At 56.0% G+C, this 18,507-nt stretch overlaps 1 protein-coding gene across 1 annotated transcript; it reads left to right on the top strand.

The window, feature by feature from the left end:
* The first annotated feature begins 1,491 nt into the window (after window positions 1-1,491).
* On the top strand, window positions 1,492-10,255 carry PIGV (phosphatidylinositol glycan anchor biosynthesis class V). Its single transcript, XM_069875555.1, has 4 exons — window positions 1,492-1,540; window positions 5,768-5,914; window positions 7,677-8,825; window positions 9,893-10,255. The coding sequence occupies exons 2-4, from the start codon at window positions 5,828-5,830 to the stop codon at window positions 10,175-10,177; spliced, it is 1,521 nt and encodes a 506-aa protein (XP_069731656.1). The 5' UTR covers window positions 1,492-1,540; window positions 5,768-5,827; the 3' UTR covers window positions 10,178-10,255.
* The last annotated feature ends 8,252 nt before the right edge of the window (window positions 10,256-18,507 follow it).

The following is an 18,507-nucleotide window of genomic DNA, read 5'->3' as shown; positions in this document are numbered from 1 at the left end:
TGGTCACCTTCCTGGACAGCTTCTGTATAGCTGCTGTGTTCCATGTTGTGGTGGATTTAATTGTGAGTGGAGACAGCGTTTGGGAGGGAGAGAACAACCACTTGTGCTACTAACTGCCCTTTTCTGCAGGCTGTGTACAGTTGGTCCGAGGGCTGTGGTTCTGCTTCGCTGGGCACACCGTGCACGTCTAAAAGGGTTAGGAGAGAACTGAGAGTGAGGAACGAGTGAGATGACGAGGCACAGTGCATCCGTTGTAAGAGCCACTCCTAATCTTGGGCTCTTCTTGGCTGCTCTGAACTTGTAGAATCTCAGAATCAGTAAGGCTGAAAAAGATCTCTAAGCTCCTCCAGTCCCACTGTCAGCCCAACCCCACCCTGCTGCCTAAACCATCTCCTGAAGTGCCATGTCTAAGTGTATTTTGAACCCCTCAAGGGATAGAGACTCCACCACTGCCCTGGGCAGCTTCTGCGAGGGCTTAATTATTCTGTCAGTAAAGAAACCTTTATTGAATCTCAGAATCACCAGGTTGGAAAAGACCCCCAGGATCATCGAGTCCAACCATTCCCATCAATCACTAACCCATGTCCCTCAGCACCTCATCCACCCGTCCCTTAAACCCCTCCAGGGAAGGGGACTCAACCCCTCCCTGGGCAGCTTCTGCCAGTCCCCAGTGACCCTTTCTGTGAAATTTTTTTTCCTGATGTCCAGCCTGAACCTCCCCTGGTGGAGCTTGAGGCCATTCCCTCTTGTCCTGTCCCCTGTCACTTGATATCCACTGTAACCCTTCCCTGGTGCAACTTGAGGTCGTTTCCGCTCACCCCCTCACTGCTCACTTGGGAGAAGAGCCCAGCTCCCACCTCACCACAACCTCCTTTCTGGGGGCTGCAGAGAGCGAGGAGTTCTCCTCTCAGCCTCCTCCAGGCTCGACAGCCCCAGGTACCCACACCTTTCCCTTTTTGCGTTCTCTCTAACCCCACTCCCCGCTTTCACCAGCAAGGGAGGAAAACAGAACAAGTCCCCAGTGTCTGTGGGGGCTGTGGCCATGCAGGGTGGCTTGGGTATAAAACTCCTGGCTAGGTCCATTCCTGGAGGGGTTCAAGGCCAGGTTGGATGGGGCTTGGAGCCCCTGATCCAGTGGGAGGTGTCCCTGCCCATGGCAGGGGTGGAACTGGATGGGCTTTAAGGTCCCTTCCAACCATTCCATAAGGCCTTGGCCATTCCATAAGGCCTGCTGCCTCCCTCAACAAGTGAACGAGACGTGGAGGGGAAAGCGCATCAGAGTAAGTAATTAATGTCGCTGTTAATAGACAATCGTCGTGGCCGGAGCCTCACGCTACAACCAGGCCCGCTGCCCCACCCCCCACCAGCCACTACCCCTGCCCGCCCGGGACAAAGATGGCGCCGCCCACCACAAAGATGGCGCCAAGCCCCTCCCGCCCGCCACGCCACGTCACGTGACAGGACGTGGCGCACGCGCTCGCGCGAAGAGGCGCGGCCGGAAGCGGCGGGGATGGAGCCGGCGCGGGAGCCGCGCGCTCAGGTTGGGGCGGGGGGAGCGGGAGGGGAGGCCACGCCCCCTCCTCAGGCCACGCCCCCCCTGCGAGGGGCCGGGGGGGTGGGGCGCGGGGGCCCAGGGAGGGGGCGGCGCCGGGTCCGGCTTGTCCCCAAGGCCTTGGCCCTGCTCCCGGGATGGTTCGGGTTGGAAGGGACCTCAAAGCCCATCCAGTCCCACCCCTGCCACGAGCAGGGACACCTCCCACTGGATCAGGGGCTCCAAGCCCCATCCAGCCTGGCCTTGAACCCCTCCAGGGATGGGGCAGCCACCCCTGCTCTGGGCAACCTGGGTCTCCTCATCCTCACAGCAAAACATTTTGTCCTAAGATCTCGTCTCAGACTCCCCTCTTTCAGCCCAAAACTGTTCCCTCTCATCCTATCCCTGCCCTCCCTGATCAAAAGCCCCTCCCCAGCTTTTCTGGAGCCCTTTTCAGTGCTGGAAGCTGCTCTGAGGTCTCCCTGGAGCCTTCTCCAGGCTGAACAATCTCATTTCTCTCTGCCTGTCCTCGTACAGGAGGTTCTCCAGCCCTTGTATCACCCCGTGGCCTCGTCTACACTCATTCCAACAGCTCCATGTCCTTCCTGTGCTGAGGACTCCAAAACTAGGTGCAGGGCTCTAGATGGGGTCTTACCAGAGCAGAGAAAAGGGTCAAATCCCCTCCCTCCCTGTGGTCCCACAGCTCTGGATGCAGCCCAGGACACGGTTGGTCTCTGGTCTGCAAGCGTCCGTTGCCGGTTCGTGTTAAACTTCTCACCCACTGGCCCCCCAAGGTCTTTTTTTCTGCAGGGCTGCTCCCAATCTCTTCAGCCCCAGCCTGGATCGACACTGAGGGTTTGCCCTGACCCGGCTGCAGGACCTTATCATAGAATCATAGAATAACCAGGTTGGAAAAGACCCACAGGATCATCGAGTCCAACCATTCCCATCAATCACTAACCCATGTCCCTCAGCACCTCATCCACCCGTCCCTTAAACCCCTCCAGGGAAGGTGACTCAACCCCCTCCCTGGGCAGCCTCTGCCACTGCCCAATGACCCTTTCTGTGTAATATGTTTTCCTGATGTCCAGCCTGAACCTCCCCTGGTGGAGCTTGAGGCCATTCCCTCTCGTCCTGTCCCCTGTCCCTTGGGAGAAGAGCCCAGCTCCCTCCTCTCCACAACCTCCTTTCAGGGAGTTGTAGAGAGCAATGAGGTCTCCCCTCAGCCTCCTCTTCCCCAGGCTAAACACCCCCAGCTCTCTCAGCCGCTCCTCGTAAGACTTGTTCTCCAGTCCCTTCACCGTCTTCATTGTTCTTCTCTGGACTCGCTCTTATACTTCTGGTTGAACCTCATGAGTTTTGCACAAGCCCGTTTCTCCAGCTTGTCACAGTCACGAGGGCCATCTCCATCTGAAGGAGGCAGCAGAGCCAGCATGCGGGTCCCCAGCACCTTGGTGGATGTTGGACTGTGCTTCCCAGAGTGAGATTTGTCGCGGTGCTAGCAAAGGCAGTGATGGCAGCACATCCTCCCGCTTGGCTCACAGCTCTGTGCTTGGACCTGATCTGGAGCTGATCCTGGGCCTAAGAGAAAGCTGGAGAGGGATTGTTCATAAGGCATGTGGTGATAGGATGAGGGGAAATGGGTATAAACTGGAGAGAGGCAGATTTAGACTAGGTATAAGGAGGAATTTCTTCACCATGAGAGCAGTGAGGCCCTGGAAGTCAAGAGCAGTGGTGGCTGCCCCATCCCTGGAGGGGTTCAAGGCCAGGTTGGATGGGGCTTGGAGCCCCTGATCCAGCGGGAGGTGTCCCTGCCCATGGCAGTGGAGCTGGAACTGGATGATCTTTAAGGTCCCTTCCAACCTATTTATTCTATGATTCTATGGACACCCCAGCTCTGAGGTCTCTCTCCGGCTGTGCTTGGCTCCAGTGTAGGTTTGCTTCACACCCTTGAGCCATCACAAGGCATGGAAACGTCGCCATTTCTGCTTAGATGCATGTGAAGCAGCTGAGACTGGGTGGGAGCAAAAGCAGCTGTGAGTCCGAGTGCTCCTACCCCGTGGGAACAGTGCTGAGCCAGGGGGCTTCCAAAATCCCCACTTCTTTCTTTGCCTTCCTGGTTAGAACAGGTTTTCAGGCACGTCTGGAGTATTGAATCTAACAACAGGTTGGAGGAGCGCCAAGAGGTGCCCAACCTGATGCTCTCCAAGTGCCTCTGGGATGCAGAAGGAGCAGGTTTCCCAGTAGGAATCCTGCACCCAAGCTGGTGGAACAGGATCTTTGTGGCGAGCTCCTGCTGCCACCGGCTGGTAATCGCTCTCCACTGCGTTTGTACAGACCTTGTCCAGTTTGTGTTCCCGTTCACACGATCATTTATCCAGCATGTGTTTTGTTCGCGTTCGCAGCCTTTTTTTAGCCCCGTTTCCAGAGTGAGTCAAACAGAATTCACACCTGAGAGCAGAGGGAAATGCAGAACACGGAGAGAAAGACCCCTTTAATATGAGTTAAGACTTTGCATCTTTTTCTACTGAAATATTTTTAACCCTTTTCTGCTTTTCCGTGTCCTTTTTCCGTTCGTGCAGGTGCTTTCTGGGGTCGTTCCAGCCCTGGTACCGTGTTCTCTACCAGCTGCAGGCTGAGCTCTTTGGAGACCTTGCTGAGGTGCGCCGAGTCGTGACAGGAACAGGCTTTTCCAAGCTGTTTGTTTGCTTTCGGCCTCCTTGGCACATTCACGCAGTGAGGCTTCTTTTCTGCTTTTTAACGAATATTTAAAGCACTAGGACTGTTTTTTCCACGGTGCTTTAATAGGATTTGCAGCTGTGAATGCTCTATAATAGAATTTACAGCTGGGCTGAAGTATCCCCTCTCTTAAAATAACGTCGCAGCTTCGTGATTCAGGAGAACGTGCCTCCCACCAGCTGCTTTATCTGGAGCTGTGGATGCTCTGGAGCCGTGGATGCTCTGGAGCCAGAGGGGAATACGAGCAAACCCAAAATGTTTGTGTGTGGCTTAATAGGAAGCCCAATCCTGCAGTTGGGGTCTGGAAGTATCAAAAAGCCTGTTATTAGGATCTTTTTGCTCTGCTGGGGACTTGCTTTCTACTGTCTCATGCAGTTTTTAACCAGCCAGGTTTTTTTCTCCATCAGTAAAATGAGAAAAGGGAAACCTCAGCGTGTTTTTAGGTCGTTAGGTGATCGGTTTGGGGATCTGGAGGCACCGCTGGATCGGGAAGGTGGCAGGTGGGGAACAGCGCAGGATGTGGTGTCACTGGAACCCGGCGAGAGCTGTGGGGCTTCTGCTTCTCAAACCGAAAGACAGTTGGTGGCTGGGGAACCAACGGAAGAAATGCGTTATCTTCAAACGCTGCGTGACAGAAACTGCCTGCTCCCCATGGCTCGGGGCCAGCAGTTTTCAGGGCTGGTCCCAGAACATCAATCCAGAATACACAGGGAAGAAAGCAGTGAGAGTCCACCAAGCAGTTTAGGTCTTGTAGGTGAAGTTTGTAGGGAAGAGGTGGAAGAGAGGCACCTTAGCATCCACAGTTTGCCCCAGAGGCAGATGCTCTTGCTCTGCAGACCAGGACCCAGAATACTGGGAAATCACAGTGGGAGAGGCTGGGGTGGTGTGAGAGTGACATCAAATAGAATCATAGAATAGTTTGAGTTGGAAGGGACCTTAAAGATCATCCAGTTCCAACCCCCCTGCCATGGGCAGGGACACCTCCCACTGGAACAGGAGCTCCAAGCCCCATCCAACCTGGCCTTGAACCCTTCCAGGGATGGGGCAGTCACCACTGCTCTGGGCAACCTGTTCCAGGGCTTCACCACTCTCATGGTGAAGAAATTCTTCCTTATGTCCAGTCTAAATCTGCCCCTCTCCAGTTTATCCCCATTGCCCCTCGTCCTATCACCACAAGCCTTTGTGAACAGTCCCTCCCCAACTTTCTTGTAGCCCCTTCAGGTACTGCACGGTCACTATAAGGTCTCCTCAGAGCCTTCTCTTCTCCAGGCTGAACAACTCCAACTCTGCGTCCTGGCTAAGGCTAAAGAATTAGGAGAAGTTTTTTTAATAAGAACAATATCAAAGAGGTTTTCTGTGTCACCTCCCAGATCTGTGATCTCTCTAATCAGTGATTTTCTTGTTCGTAGAGACTTGCAGCCCTTTGAAGTGCCTGATAGTAAATAAAGGCGCGTCCTTCACCAAGGTGGCTGAAACCAGATGCTCTCTGTTTTTCAGGTTTCCAAAACTGGAGGGAGAATTTCCCGGTGACCAACTGAGGCAACTTCCAAGCTTGGAATGGAGGTGGTGAGCGGGCAAGACCCTCACCTCCGGGAGGTGGTGTGGTTTGCGGTGCGCTGCAGGGCCCTGACGCTTCTGCTGCAGGCAAGTCCTGAACCGAAGATGATGTAATATTGGTTGGTTCCTGATCTGAGGTTTCCCTCCTTGATCCTGCCCTGTGCAGCCTGAGCTCGCTTGGTTGGGAAATCATCCTCTCCTTTGGAGAATCAGCAGACCAGCTGCATCCAGGGTGCTGTTAAGTAGAATTCCATCCATTTTATAGAATCATAGAATCCACCAGGTTGGAAAAGACCCACTGGATCATGAAGTCCAACCATTCCCATCAGTCACTAACCCATGTCCCTCAGCACCTCATCCACCTGTCCCTTAAACCCCTCCAGGGAAAGTGACTCAACCCCCTCCCTGGGCAGCCTCTGACAGTGCCCAATGACCCTTTCCATGAAAAATTTTTTCCTGATATTCAGCCTGAACCTCCCCTGTTGGAGCTTGAGGCCATTCCCTCTCGTCCTGTCCCCTGTCCCTTGGGAGAAGAGCCCAGCTCCCTCCTCTCCACAACCTCCTCTCAGGGTGTTGCAGAGAGCAATGAGGTCTCCCCTCAGCCTCCTCTTCTCCAGGCTAAACACCCCCAGCTCTCTCAGCCACTCCTCGTAAGACCTGTTCTCCAGCCCCCTCACCAAGCTTTCCTTGTAAGCTACACAATTTTCATGCCCGGTTTGGCAGCACAAGAGGCTGAAGTGTCTGTTTATCCCCAGAAAAAGAACAATGATCTCCTCCTGCACGTTCCTCCCAGATCTCATTCCCAGAGCTGACGTCCTCTGAGCACAGGGAGGGCTTGGCAGCTCTTTCCACCCTACCTGTGCGTGTGGTGGCAGCCGGCACATAGTCCCGCTGCGGCCCTGGCTCTCCGGGAAGGGAATGAGCCTGGGAAAGCCCTTCAGCAGGAGCGGGGCCAGCTGGCAGCTGGTGACAACCCCGGTCACTGCTGGGCAGGGCTGAGCGGAACCCTCCGCTGGGATGAAAGATTCCGTGTTACGAATGCCAGAGGCCTGGCTAGACCAGATGTGTGCTTGGGGGCGAAGTGACAGCTTTGTACGGCGTTTAGTCCTATTTGTTCAGCGGGGCCTTTTCTCTGCCAGAGCTGGGTTTGTTACAAGGGACTCATCCCAATCTGTGTGTAGTTAAGCGATGCAGCTTCACCGCTTGAGGTTTGGGGTTTTCTTTAAACATATTTTGATTTGCAATTACATTGCAATGCGTGAGGTTGCGTATCTCCTACCTCATGAGCTCTCTGGTGGTTTTTTCTCACCTTTTAAAACGTGGTCAGCACCACAGGAGGCAGAGTTGTGAGCGTTCTGCTTGCTCATCTCCAAAAATGAACCCGAGTGCTTCCTGAGCTGCGCAGGTGATGGAGTGACCTAGAAAGGTGGCCTGGGAATCAGCTACTGCCTCCTGCACCCATTTTCTGTTGGAAAATGTTTTTCTCTAGTTCTGTTCCCTCTCCCTTGTACGTCAGCGGCGACAACACCACCAAATCCAGTAGAACAAGAAGCTTAGCAGCGCTGCAGGGTGAGCGTTGCAGTTAGATGTACCTGCAGCTCGATTACCTGAGCACAGGGATGAGCAGCTTTTCCCTGTTTGCTTCGGTGCGGTTTCGTGCTGGATGCACTCCAGAGCTTTATTCAGTTCAGGTGTAAATGCCCCGAAAGAAACCGTTTGCCCCTTTTCACACTTTTACAGGCATCCTTGCTGCAAAGCCTCTCAGCTTGGCTTCTGTGCTCCTCTTGGCCCCTTTGAAACCTGGAAGCAACAATCCCTGCTGGATTTCACTTCTCCTTTCTCTCCACAGGCTCTGTTCAACCTCCTGATCCCAGACCACGCTGCGGACACCTTCTCTCCCCCTCGCCTCTCCGAGCCTGGCCCGTGGGACCTGCTCCTGGAGCGCCTGCTGGGTGGCCTCTCGCGCTGGGACGCGGAGCATTTCCTCTTCATCGCCGAGCGGGGTTACCTGTACGAGCACAACTGCGCTTTCTTCCCCCTGTACCCGCTGAGCCTGCGCGCCGTGGCCGAGGGAGCCCTGTGGCCCCTGCAGCGGCCGCTGCGGCTGCGGAGCCGCCTTCTGCTCTCAGCCGTGCTCCTCAATTCCCTCTTTTCGGTCCTGGCAGCCGCTGCCCTGTACAAGCTGGGCTGCGTCGTGCTGGGCTGTTGCAGGTTGGCTTTCCTCGCTGCTCTTCTCTTCCCCATCAGCCCTGCCAACGTATTTCTGGCAGCTGCTTACTCTGAGAGCGCGTTCGCCTTCCTGGGATTCTGTGCCATGTGGCAACTGGAGAAGGGGCAGAGCTGGCTCAGTGGGCTGCTCTTCTCCCTCGCTTCTGGGGTGCGCGCCAACGGGATTATTAATGCTGGCTTCTTGCTCTACTGTCATGGTAAAAGCGTTGCTTTCCAGCTCCAGGTGGGCTCAGGATCAGTAAGGAAGCTCTGGAAGCAACTTTTTAGCGCGGCGGCCTCAGCGGTTGTGACGTGTGCTGGGATTTTGCTGCCTTTTGCTTTGTTTCAGTATTACGCCTACGTGAGGTTCTGTGGTCCCAGCGCTGGCCCGGAGCAGGCTGTTCCGAAGCCGCTGCGGCAACTGGCTCTGGATAAGGGCTACCATCTGGTCACCACAAATGGGGTTAAACCCCCTTGGTGCTCCCAGCGCTTCCCCGTGGTCTATTCCTATATCCAAGACGTTTACTGGAACGTGGGCTTTTTGAGGTATTTTGAGCTCAAGCAGATACCAAATTTCTTGCTCGCTTTGCCTGTCACCATCCTGGGCTCTTGGGCTGCCTGGACCTACGGCGCCGCCAACCCCCGGCACTGCCTGACCCTCGGTCTACAGAGAAGAAAGAGCAAAGAGGAGGGTAAACCAAGCGCTGGATTTTGCTGTCCCGCTGCCTTCGTCTACGTGGTCCATGCCACCGTCCTGTTGGTGTTTGGATTCTTCTGCATGCACGTGCAGGTAGGATGTTGGTAGCAACCCACGGGATTTCTGCAGGGGAATGGAACGTGGTGGCCGTGGCAGCGATGGGCACAGCTGGAAGTTGTCCCAGCTGCTGGGCAGCACAGCGTAACGCAAACTGAAAGCTTTGCCTTCCCTCTTTTGGAGATCCTCCCACAGAGAGTTTCCAAAGGCAGTTAGTTAGCCTATCACTGGTCTCTTCTCCCAAGTAAATAGTGATGGGATGAGAGGAGATGGCTTCAGGTTGCACCAGGGGAGGTTTAGGTTGGATATTAGGAAAAATGTCTTTACTGAAAGAGCGGTGAAGCCCTGCCAGAGGCTGCCCAGGGCGGTGGTGGAGTCTCCATCCCTGGAGGGGTTCAAAAAGCATGTAGATGTGGTACTTTGGGACGTGGTTTTGTAGGCACGGTGGGGTTGGGCTGGTGGTTGGACTTAGAGGGCTTTTCCAACCTCAGTGATTCTGTGATTCTATGATTCCAAGCCAGTTAGTTCCACATCTACAGCTCAATGTGATGAGGACACTGTGTTGGGGACCGTTTGATGTGAGCTTACAGCCAGGCTGGCCCAGCCCTGCTCATCGGCTGCCAGAGGACAAGGATCCCAGGTTGTTATGTTGGTTGGACTTGATGATCTCAGAGGTCTTTTCCAACCTGGTGATTCCATGATTCCATGTTGGGCTGGGCTTCAAGGATGACAGGGAAAGGACACGGAGCTTGTTGCCACTCTTAGCGGATATTTGAGGCTCTGTTCAGGGTCCTAGGGGAAAAATAATTTAGGAGTGAGATTCAAATCTCCTTGGAAGCTGCTGCCTCTGCCTGCCCTGAGCTGGGTGTGACAAGATTTTCATCGAGATGGTGACAATTCACTTCCTTGATTGTCTAGAACCTGGGAAAAGATGTGATAAGTAAAACCAGCATTTAATTTCAATGTAATAATCCAGCCCCGTGAACTGGGGCTCTGCTTCAGCCCCGTCGGCTCAGAGACGGCTCCTTCCATGCTTTGGGATCGGGGCTGGTTGCCAACAGAGACCTGCAGTTGATGGGATGTTCTGTTCTTGTTGTTTTCAGGTGCTGACCCGGTTCCTGGGCTCCTCCTCTCCCGTCCTATACTGGTTCTCCGCTCACCTGCTTCAGGAATACGAACCTTTGCTCTGGAGCGAAGGCACCGACAACCGAACCGTGGCTCCTCGTTCTGAGAAATCCGGTGGGAAAGGGACTCCCCAAAACCCCGTTATGAGGCTGCTGCTGAACTTTAGGTTAATGACACCCCTCAGCAAATGCCTTCTAGGATTCTTTCTGTCTTACTGGCTGCTGGGACTGGTCCTGCACTGCAACTGCCTGCCGTGGACGTAGCTGGGACCTGGTTTGTTTCTGGTTTGGGTCCGTTTGAGGCCAGATGGGGCAGAAGCACTGCTTGGAATTAAAGCTCACTTTTGCTAACACCTGGTGGATGGGCAGGGATGGGGTGGATGGGCTGTTCTCTCTGTTGCAAAGGGGTTACCCTTCAGTTCCTGTGTGTGGACAGAGCTGTGCTGCTCAGCTGTGTCCCCCAACGGTCTTCATCTCTGTTGGGATGCATCCTGCCCCCGTCTCTGCTGGGTAGAATTCATAGAATCATAGAATAGTTTGGGTTGGAAGGGACCTTAAAGCCATCCAGTTGCACCCACTGGATCAGGGGCTCCAAGCCCCATCCAGCGTGGCCTTGAACCCCTCCAGGGATGGGGCAGCCACCCCTGCTCTGGGCAACCTGGGCCAGGGCCTCATCACTGTCATGGTGAAGAAATTCTTCCTTATATCTAGTCTAAATCTGCCCCTTTCCAGTTTAAAGCCATTGTCCCTCATCCTGTCACTCCAAGCATTTGTAGACAGTCCCTGCTCAGCTTCTTGTAGCCCCTTCAGCTACTGGAAGGTCGCTGTAAGGTCTCCTTGGAGCCTTCTCTTCTCCAGGCTGAACAACCCCAACTCTCTCAGCCTGTCCTCATAGGGAAGGTTCTCCAGCCCTCAGATCATCTTTATAGCCTCCTCTGGGCCCGTTCCAACAGCTCCATCTCCTTCTTATGTTGAGGATTCCAGAACTGGACACAACCCTCCAGATGAAGCTTCCCAACCCGGGATAATCCCTGGGACTGGGATGCTCGGGGCGGCCGCCAGGGGGCGCAGCGCAGGCTGGGCCATGCCCGGAGGGGGCGTGGCCAGACCACGAAGGGGCGTGGCTATACGGTTGATTGGCAGCGCCGGGCGAGGGGCAGGGCCAATCAGGACGCAGGGGACGGCGGAGCGGGGGGCGTGGCCAAGATGGGCGAGGGGCGGGGCCGGGCGAGGAGCGGAGCGGACACGTCCGAGGGGCGGGCGAGGCACGTGACGGGCGAGGGGGCGGAGCGATCTGGTCCAATGGGCGGGGCCGACGGGGGGCGGGGCCTGTGATTGACAGGTGCCGTCCGTTGGGGGGCGTGGCCTGATGATGGGGGCGTGGTCTGCTCACATAGGGGGCGTGGCCATGCGTTATGGGCGTGGCTTGTCCCTTGGGGGCGTGGCCAGGGCATCCCAGCCCTCCGGGGCGGTGCACGGGGCGGCCCCGGGGCCGGTGGAGAAGGTTCCAGTGCCCACGGGGCGGTCCTAGTGCAGGTAGAGATGGTCCCGGTGCCCACGGGGCGGTCCCGCTGCAGGAGGCAGTCCCGGTGGAGGCTTTCCCGATTCGCACGGGGCGGTCCCGTTGCAGGAGGGGGGGTCCCGGTGCCTGAGGAGGCGGTCCCGGTGCTCACGGGGCGTTCCCGGTGCAGGAGGAGGCGGTCCCGGGGCTCACGGGGCGGTCTCGGTGTGCACGGGGCGGTCCCGGTTCTCAAGGGGCAGTCCCGGTGCCGCTAGAGGCGTTCTCATTGCAGGAGGAGGAGGTCCCGGTGCTCACGGGGCTGTCTTGGTGCCGCTAGAGGCGGTCCCAGTGCAGGAGGAGGCGGTCCCGGTGCCACTAGAGGCGTTCCCGGTGCTCATGGGGGCGGTCCCGGTGCCGCTAGAGGCGTTCTCATTGCAGGAGGAGGCGTTCCCGGTGCTCACGGGGCGGTCCCGGTGCAGGAGGAGGCGGTCCCGGTGCTCACGGGGCGGTCCCGGTGCTGCTAGAGGCGTTCCCGGTGCCACTAGAGGCGTTCCCGTTTCAGGTGGAGGCGGGTCCCGGTGCCACTAGAGGTGTTCCCGGTGCTCATGGGGCGGTCCCGGTGCAGGAGGAGGCGGTCCCGGTGCTGGTGGAGGCGTTCCCGGTGCTCACGGGGCGGTCCCGGTGCTACTAGAGGCGTTCCCGGTGCCACTAGAGGCGTTCCCGTTTCAGGTGGAGGCGGTCCTGGTGCCGCTAGAGGCGGTCCCGGTGCTCACGGGGCTGTCCCAGTGCTCATGGGGCGGTCCCGGTGCCGGAGGAGGCGGTGCCGGTGCCGGCGCTGCCCTGGCCGGGGCGGTGCCGGTGCCGGGCGCGGCGGCGCCATGAAGGACTGCGAGTACCGGGCAGATCCCGCCGGGGGCGGCGGCGGCCCCGGGGCCCGGAGCGATGTTCCCGCCGCTTCCTCCTCCTCCTCCTCCTCCCCCCTCGGCCGCCGCCGCCCCGGGCCGGCCCCGCGGGCCCCGCCGCAAGTGGGAGGTGTTCCCGGGCCGCAACCGCTTCTACTGCGGCGGCCGCCTCATGCTGGCCCGGCACAGCGGCGTCTTCGCCCTCACCCTCGGCCTCATCCTCGCCACCAGCGGCCTCTTCTTCGCCTTCGAGTGAGTGCGGGGCCTGCCCGGGCCCCCGGGCCTACCCCCCCAGCCCGTCTTCCCCCCCTCGAGACCCCCTAGTTGCCCCCCCACAATCTCTCCCCCACTGTTGCCTTCCCCCCCCCCCCCCCGCCGAGGGTCCCCATTACCCTAGAGACCCCATTACCCCAGGAACCCCCTTTATCCACCCCCCGAGGGTCCCCATTACCCTAGGGACCCCATTACCCCAGGAACCCCTTTATCCACCCTCCCCCCCCCCCCCCCGAGGAACCCTTCTTGAAACCCTCTGCTGTCCCCCCATCTACCCCCAGAGGGATCCCTCAGGGGCACCCCCCTTCTCCCCCTCTTCCCCCCCCATTCTCCCCGTTGCCCCCCCTGGCCCCACTTTGTGGCAGTGCCTGCCCCTTAGGTGGGTTTATATGGGGAGGGGGGTGGGTCAGGGGCTTTATTTACCCATCCTGGCTTAGGGAAGGGGTTTAATACCCCCAGGCTGCCTCCTTGGTCTTTAAATGCCCCCCTCTCCAATCTCTAAATGCCTCCCCCCGGTCTCTAAATACCCCCCAGTCTCCCCTCCTGCTTCCAAGAACTGGAATGGCAGCCAGGACGCCCCCAGGGCTGGTGGGGTTTGTGGAGCAGAGGCAGGACTGGGGTTCCTGCTCGGTGATGAAACCTTTTGGGGTCCTGAGGGTCTGTGCTGGAACTTTGCCTTCTAGGGAGGGTTCAGCTGCTTCTCCCCCAGCCCCTTTTCCTTGGGGAAATCTGCTCCGAGGATGCTCCTCGCTTCTGCATCCCAAGGGGCTGGAGAGCGAGAGCACCCTGTTACATCCCTAGAGGAGCTGTGGAAGGAGCACCCTTGGGTTTTGACACCTCCGAGGGTTCCTGCCGTCCCTCCTCTGCGTTTCCATCTTGGGAGGAGGGAAGGGAGTTTATTTTTCCTGCACGGAGCCGGGGGGTCATGCCTGCCTTTGGATCGCGCCGTTATCTCTGGGAGTCTCAAAGCAAAGCCGCCCGATCCTAGAGGTGGGAGGTGGAGGTTTTTCATCCGATTAGGAGCTCTGAGAAGTCAGATGAGCTGCTGGGGCAGGCGGTAACGGCATCGTGACATGAAAAATTTCTTAGTGCCGTCCGCAGCCCTCTGGAAGCGATCTCTGTTGCGTCTTAGGGACATGATTTAGTAGTGGACGTGTCCGATTGGAATCGATGATCCTAAAGGTCTTTTCCAACTTTATGATCGTAGGCTCCAGGCTAATGGGTGCAAGTTGCTCCTAGGGAGATTCCGATGGGATTCCAGAAGAGTGTTTTTAGCCAGGAGAACAGTTAAACGTTGCAATTATCTCCCCAGGGAGGCGGTGGATTCCTCTGCGCTGGCTGTCTCATTTAAACCATGGAACACCTCAAAAGGTTGGACCAGATCATCCTTGAGGTCCCTTCTAACGTGCCGTTCTGTGCTTCTAGGATCCAAACCCAACGGGAAGCACGAGCACAGCAAGTGCTTTGTGTGAGGCCAGGCAGAGGACATCTGCCCTCCCCTCCCTCCTTGCCTACTGGCTCTTTCTTGGTGGAAGATGCCCTGGGGCTTTCCAAGTTGTTATTTTAGCCGTGAGCTTCTGCTGCACGGGTTAAAGTTTGCTGATGGACAGCAAACACCTCCTAGTCTACAGTTTTAATGTAAATTCTTCGTGCCTGATGGAGGAAAGTAGGATCTAGAGGTTCTCCCAAGAAAAGGGTGACCACAAGCTCGTGTCTCCCATTCCGGAGACCTTTCCACCCGACCGAGGGGCTTAGCCAAAGGGTTTTGTTGCTCGGTGGCTGCTTTGTTCTGGACAGCTGAGCTTGGGAGTTGAAACAAAAGTTGCTTAATCCTCTCAAACCGCCTCGCAGCGTTACTGAGGAGCAGCTCGGCCGTCTGTGCTCTGCTCTGGGTGCTTATCGGTGCTTATAATAGCAAATCCCTCTGCGGATTGGGGAACAGGAGAGGTCTGCAGCCCTCTACCATGCAAAAAGCTGTGTTCCTGGGCCACCTTCACCAGTCGTGCTGCGAGTAACGGAGCTGCTCTGGCGTGGAGTGTGATCCCACCAGTCCCCATCTGTGGAAAACCAGCCCCGGGTCATCATGCTGAGGTCCCTGGTGGCTTGGCACAGCAGTGGCAGTGCTGGAAAGCATCCTCATCCAAACATCTGGTGCACCATGAAGGGCACGCAAGCATCCAGAGACAGCAAAGCAGTGTGGGATCGAAGCCAAGGTCCCTTTCAGCTTCGCGTGTTGGACTAAATGGGATTGCATTTGCACTGGTTTTGATCCCTGCTTGGCTTGGGATGTTCCTCCAGGTGTTCTTGATGCTGTTGTGGAAGGTGGCCAGGCTTTGGGGCAGCTGACTGGCTTTTACAGCACAATTCTGGGACTTCAGAAGGTCAAAGAGGTTGTGTACAGGGGTTTTACTGCCATCCTTGTGCTGAAGACACTGTCTTCCCGGTGCTTTTTGTATCAGGAATGGAAGCAGGGAAGGAATCATTCCCCTGTACTCAGCACTGGTGAAGCTGCACCTTGAATCCTGGGTTCAGTCTTGGGTCCCTTGCTACAAGAAAGACGTTGAGGGGCTGGAGCATGTCCAGAGAAGGGGAACGGAGCTGGGGAAGGGTCTGGAGCCCAGGGGTTCTGGGAGAGGCTGAGGGAGCTGGGGCTGTTTAGCCTGGAGAAGAGGGGAGACCTCATCACTCTCTGCAACTCCTAAAAAGGAGGTTGTGGTGAGATGGGTGCTGGTCTCTTCTGCCAAGTTAACAAGTGATAGGACAAGGCTTCAAGTTGTGCCAGGGGAGGTTTAGATTGCCTATCAGGAGAAATAGCTTCACTGGCAGAGTGGTGAAGCATTGGAAGAGGCTGCCCAGGGCAGTGGTGGAGTCTCCATCCCTGAAGGGATTCAGAAACTATGTAGACGTGGCACTTCGGGACGTGGTTTAGTTGGCATGGTGCAGGTGGGCTAATGGTTGGACCGGATGAGCTTAGAGGTCTTTTCCAGCCTTAATGATTCTGAGATTCTGCTCTGGTGTTTCCTGGGCTGGCTGTTGCTACGACCTTTCCAGAGGTCTCTGCAAAGCAGAGGTGCTTCATCCCATCTCCCTGTGACAATTCAGTGTGTCACATCCTCTCTGAGAGCCAGTTCTGGAGCAATGGTTGGTAATGATGCCTTTTGTTTTTCTTTCACAGCTGCCCCTTCCTCGCCAGCCACCTGACCCTGGCCATCCCCATCATTGCAGCCCTCCTCTTCTTCTTCGTCATCAGCTGCTTGCTCCAGACAAGCTTCAGAGACCCAGGGATCTTGCCTAGAGCCACCCCGAGCGAGGCTGCTGACCTGGAAAAGCGGATCGGTGAGACTTCTGTTCCCTCTTCTGTGTTGTGAGGTAGCCTGTGCCTCTGTATGTGTGCACGCCGTGGGCATTCTGGGCTTGATGAGTGTCTGGAGAAGAGGCTAAAATCTCAGATCTTGAAGCTTGGCAGTGCCTGAAGAGTCCTGTTCTGCAGAATACAGGCGGTGAGGACGTAAGGTATTTAATTTAGGCAGAATTTCTCTTTAAGATTATGATTTGCTGTTGAGCCTGCTGTGCCACGAGGGTTTTTTTACTGTCATGGTCCCTAACAATATGCTAATGCTTGTCCCTGTCTGAATCTGCTCTGTCACGCTCTTCTGGTGGTGGCCGAGAAGGTGCAGGCATCCCAGATCTGTGGATGTGACCCGTAGTAACAAAGGCTTTAGCGGAGCTGATGCGAGACAGCTTGAATCGCCCTACTGAGGACAGTTGCAAAGTGGTAATCCTCCATCTGACTCAAAAACTGGTTTTAAAACGTCCTCAGCGTGATTATTTCTGTTTCTATTTGTATGAAGCAGCAATCAGGCTGCAGATGCTGCCTGCTGTGCCAGCTGTGACAGTGAGTGTAATCCACTGACTCTCCTCTTAACACGCTCATGGTTATATGTCTGTTTTCAAAGCCTTCAGACTTGGAAAGATGCTCTTTTAAAGAGTAACTTAAATAAAGGAGTCACCTCCAAAATGCAAATGTGATGCAGAGGTTTTCCAGCTCGTGCTTTTGCTGAGCAGAGAAAGCCTCCAGCTCGCAGTCCCCAGTGAACAATCAAGTGCCAGCACCCCCGGATACAACTTAGTGTCCCTAAAAATACTCAATGTTGACCTTGAGGAGGAGGAACCTTCTCGTTCTCCTGAAAAACACACGTCAGGTTTCACTGACTTCTGCTGGAGCACAGACCTGCTCTGTCCTCCCCTGCTGTGATGGGAACAAGTCCCTGGAGCGTGGCGATGCTGGGGTTACCCTGATTTCTGTAACTTGGATGCTTAGAGCAGAGCAGGAACCACACGTGCATTTACAGATGATGTTGCCTCCTTGTGTTGCGATCCCTTAGGCACACAGAGATGAGCTGGTGTTACTGGGCACTGGAACTCGGCTGCTTTTATGCTCAGTATTTATAAATCACTTTATTTGATTGAAGCGTTGGGAGCAAATCGATCCTGGAACAAATCGCTTCCTCTTGGCCTCCCAGCAGCGTTGCCAGCGAGCAGACAAGGGAAAGACACAAATAACGCTACAAGGAGCTGACTGGAGTTCCTGGCTGCACACCTTGCAACCAGTCCTGTAGGCTGAGCTGCCTCTCAGCTTCTGATTAAAACCAGGAGAGCCCGTGCTAATCCTGTACCCTGCCAGGAAGCCGCTCGGGGTGAGATGGGGCTGGTGTGACCGTTCCTTCTCGCCCTTGCAGACAGCATGGGGACCTCTACCTACCGCCCGCCAGCCCGCACGATGGAAGTGGTCATCAACAAGTACGTGGTGAAACTCAAATACTGCTACACCTGCAAAATGTTCCGTCCTCCGCGCACCTCGCACTGCAGCGTCTGCGACAATTGTGTCGGTAAGCTGGAAAGAGGGGGAGGTGCCGTGTCTCTTGTGTGTGCGTGGCCTGTTTTGTTCCTGGACAGATTGCTTTTGTTTCTTGTAAAATGAAATACTGAGCAGGCTGTATTCTTGCCACTCAAAATGAAAGCGACACCAATGCAGCGGATTGGAGTCCAAGGCTCCATGTCTCTGCTTTCTCCGGTTCTGGGAGGATTGTGCTATGAATTACTGAGTTCAGCTCTGGAGCTCTCAGCTCAGGAAGGATGTGGATCTGTTGGAGCGAGTCCAGAGGAGGCTACAGAGATGATCTGAGGGCTGGACCACCTTCCGTATGAGGACAGGCTGAGAGAGTTGGGGTTGTTCAGCCTGGAGAAGAGAAGGCTGCAGGGAGACTTCAGAGCAGCTTCCAGTGCTGAAAGGGGCTCCAGGAAAGCTGGGGAGGGGCTCTGGATCAAGGAGGACAGGGATAGGATGAGGGGAATGATTTTCAGCTGAAAGAAGGGAGATTGACATGAGATCTCAGGAAGAAATGTTTTGCTGTGAGGGTGGGGAGGCCCTGGCCCAGGTTGCCCAGAGCAGTGGTGGCTGCCCCATCCCTGGAGGGGTTCAAGGCCAGGTTGGATGGGGCTTGGAGCCCCAGATCTAGCGGGAGGTGTCCCTGCCCATGGCAGGGAGTGGGACTGGATGGACTTTGAGGTCTCTTCCAACCCAAACCATTCTATGATTCCATGAAATGTGTTTAAAGCCCCACCAAACAAAAGGTTTGCTGCAGGCTCCTTGTTGTCTGTGACCTTGCTGTTGCCAGGCTGGTAGAGCTACCACCACAGATGCTGGTTGAGCTCTTCTGTGTCTTCTCCCCATGTCCTCAGAGTGTGGTGGGGACCTGAAGAAAAGTCTCTGATGGCTGTGACGCTTTTTGCTTGCACTGGTGTCCCCTGCAGCGCAGTTACTGCAGTCTTGTTAATCTGACATGCAACCCTTTCATTATCAGGCAGTCAGGAGCATTTCCAGATATATTGCGCCTGCCCCAGGTTCCCAGGCAGTT

The sequence above is a fragment of the Phaenicophaeus curvirostris genome, chromosome 23 (genome assembly GCF_032191515.1).
Source record: "Phaenicophaeus curvirostris isolate KB17595 chromosome 23, BPBGC_Pcur_1.0, whole genome shotgun sequence".
Lineage (NCBI taxonomy): Eukaryota > Metazoa > Chordata > Aves > Cuculiformes > Cuculidae > Phaenicophaeus > Phaenicophaeus curvirostris.
This window is presented reverse-complemented; position numbering and strand designations above follow the sequence as displayed.

Excerpts from the sequence above, each read along its gene's own strand:
- PIGV (XM_069875555.1), top strand. The coding sequence starts at position 5,828 with ATGGAGGTGGTGAGCGGGCAAGACCCTCACCTCCGGGAGGTGGTGTGG. Across the intron at positions 5,915-7,676 it reads CCCTGACGCTTCTGCTGCAG|GCTCTGTTCAACCTCCTGAT; the intron begins GCAAGTCCTGAA and ends TTCTCTCCACAG. Across the intron at positions 8,826-9,892 it reads TCTTCTGCATGCACGTGCAG|GTGCTGACCCGGTTCCTGGG; the intron begins GTAGGATGTTGG and ends TGTTGTTTTCAG.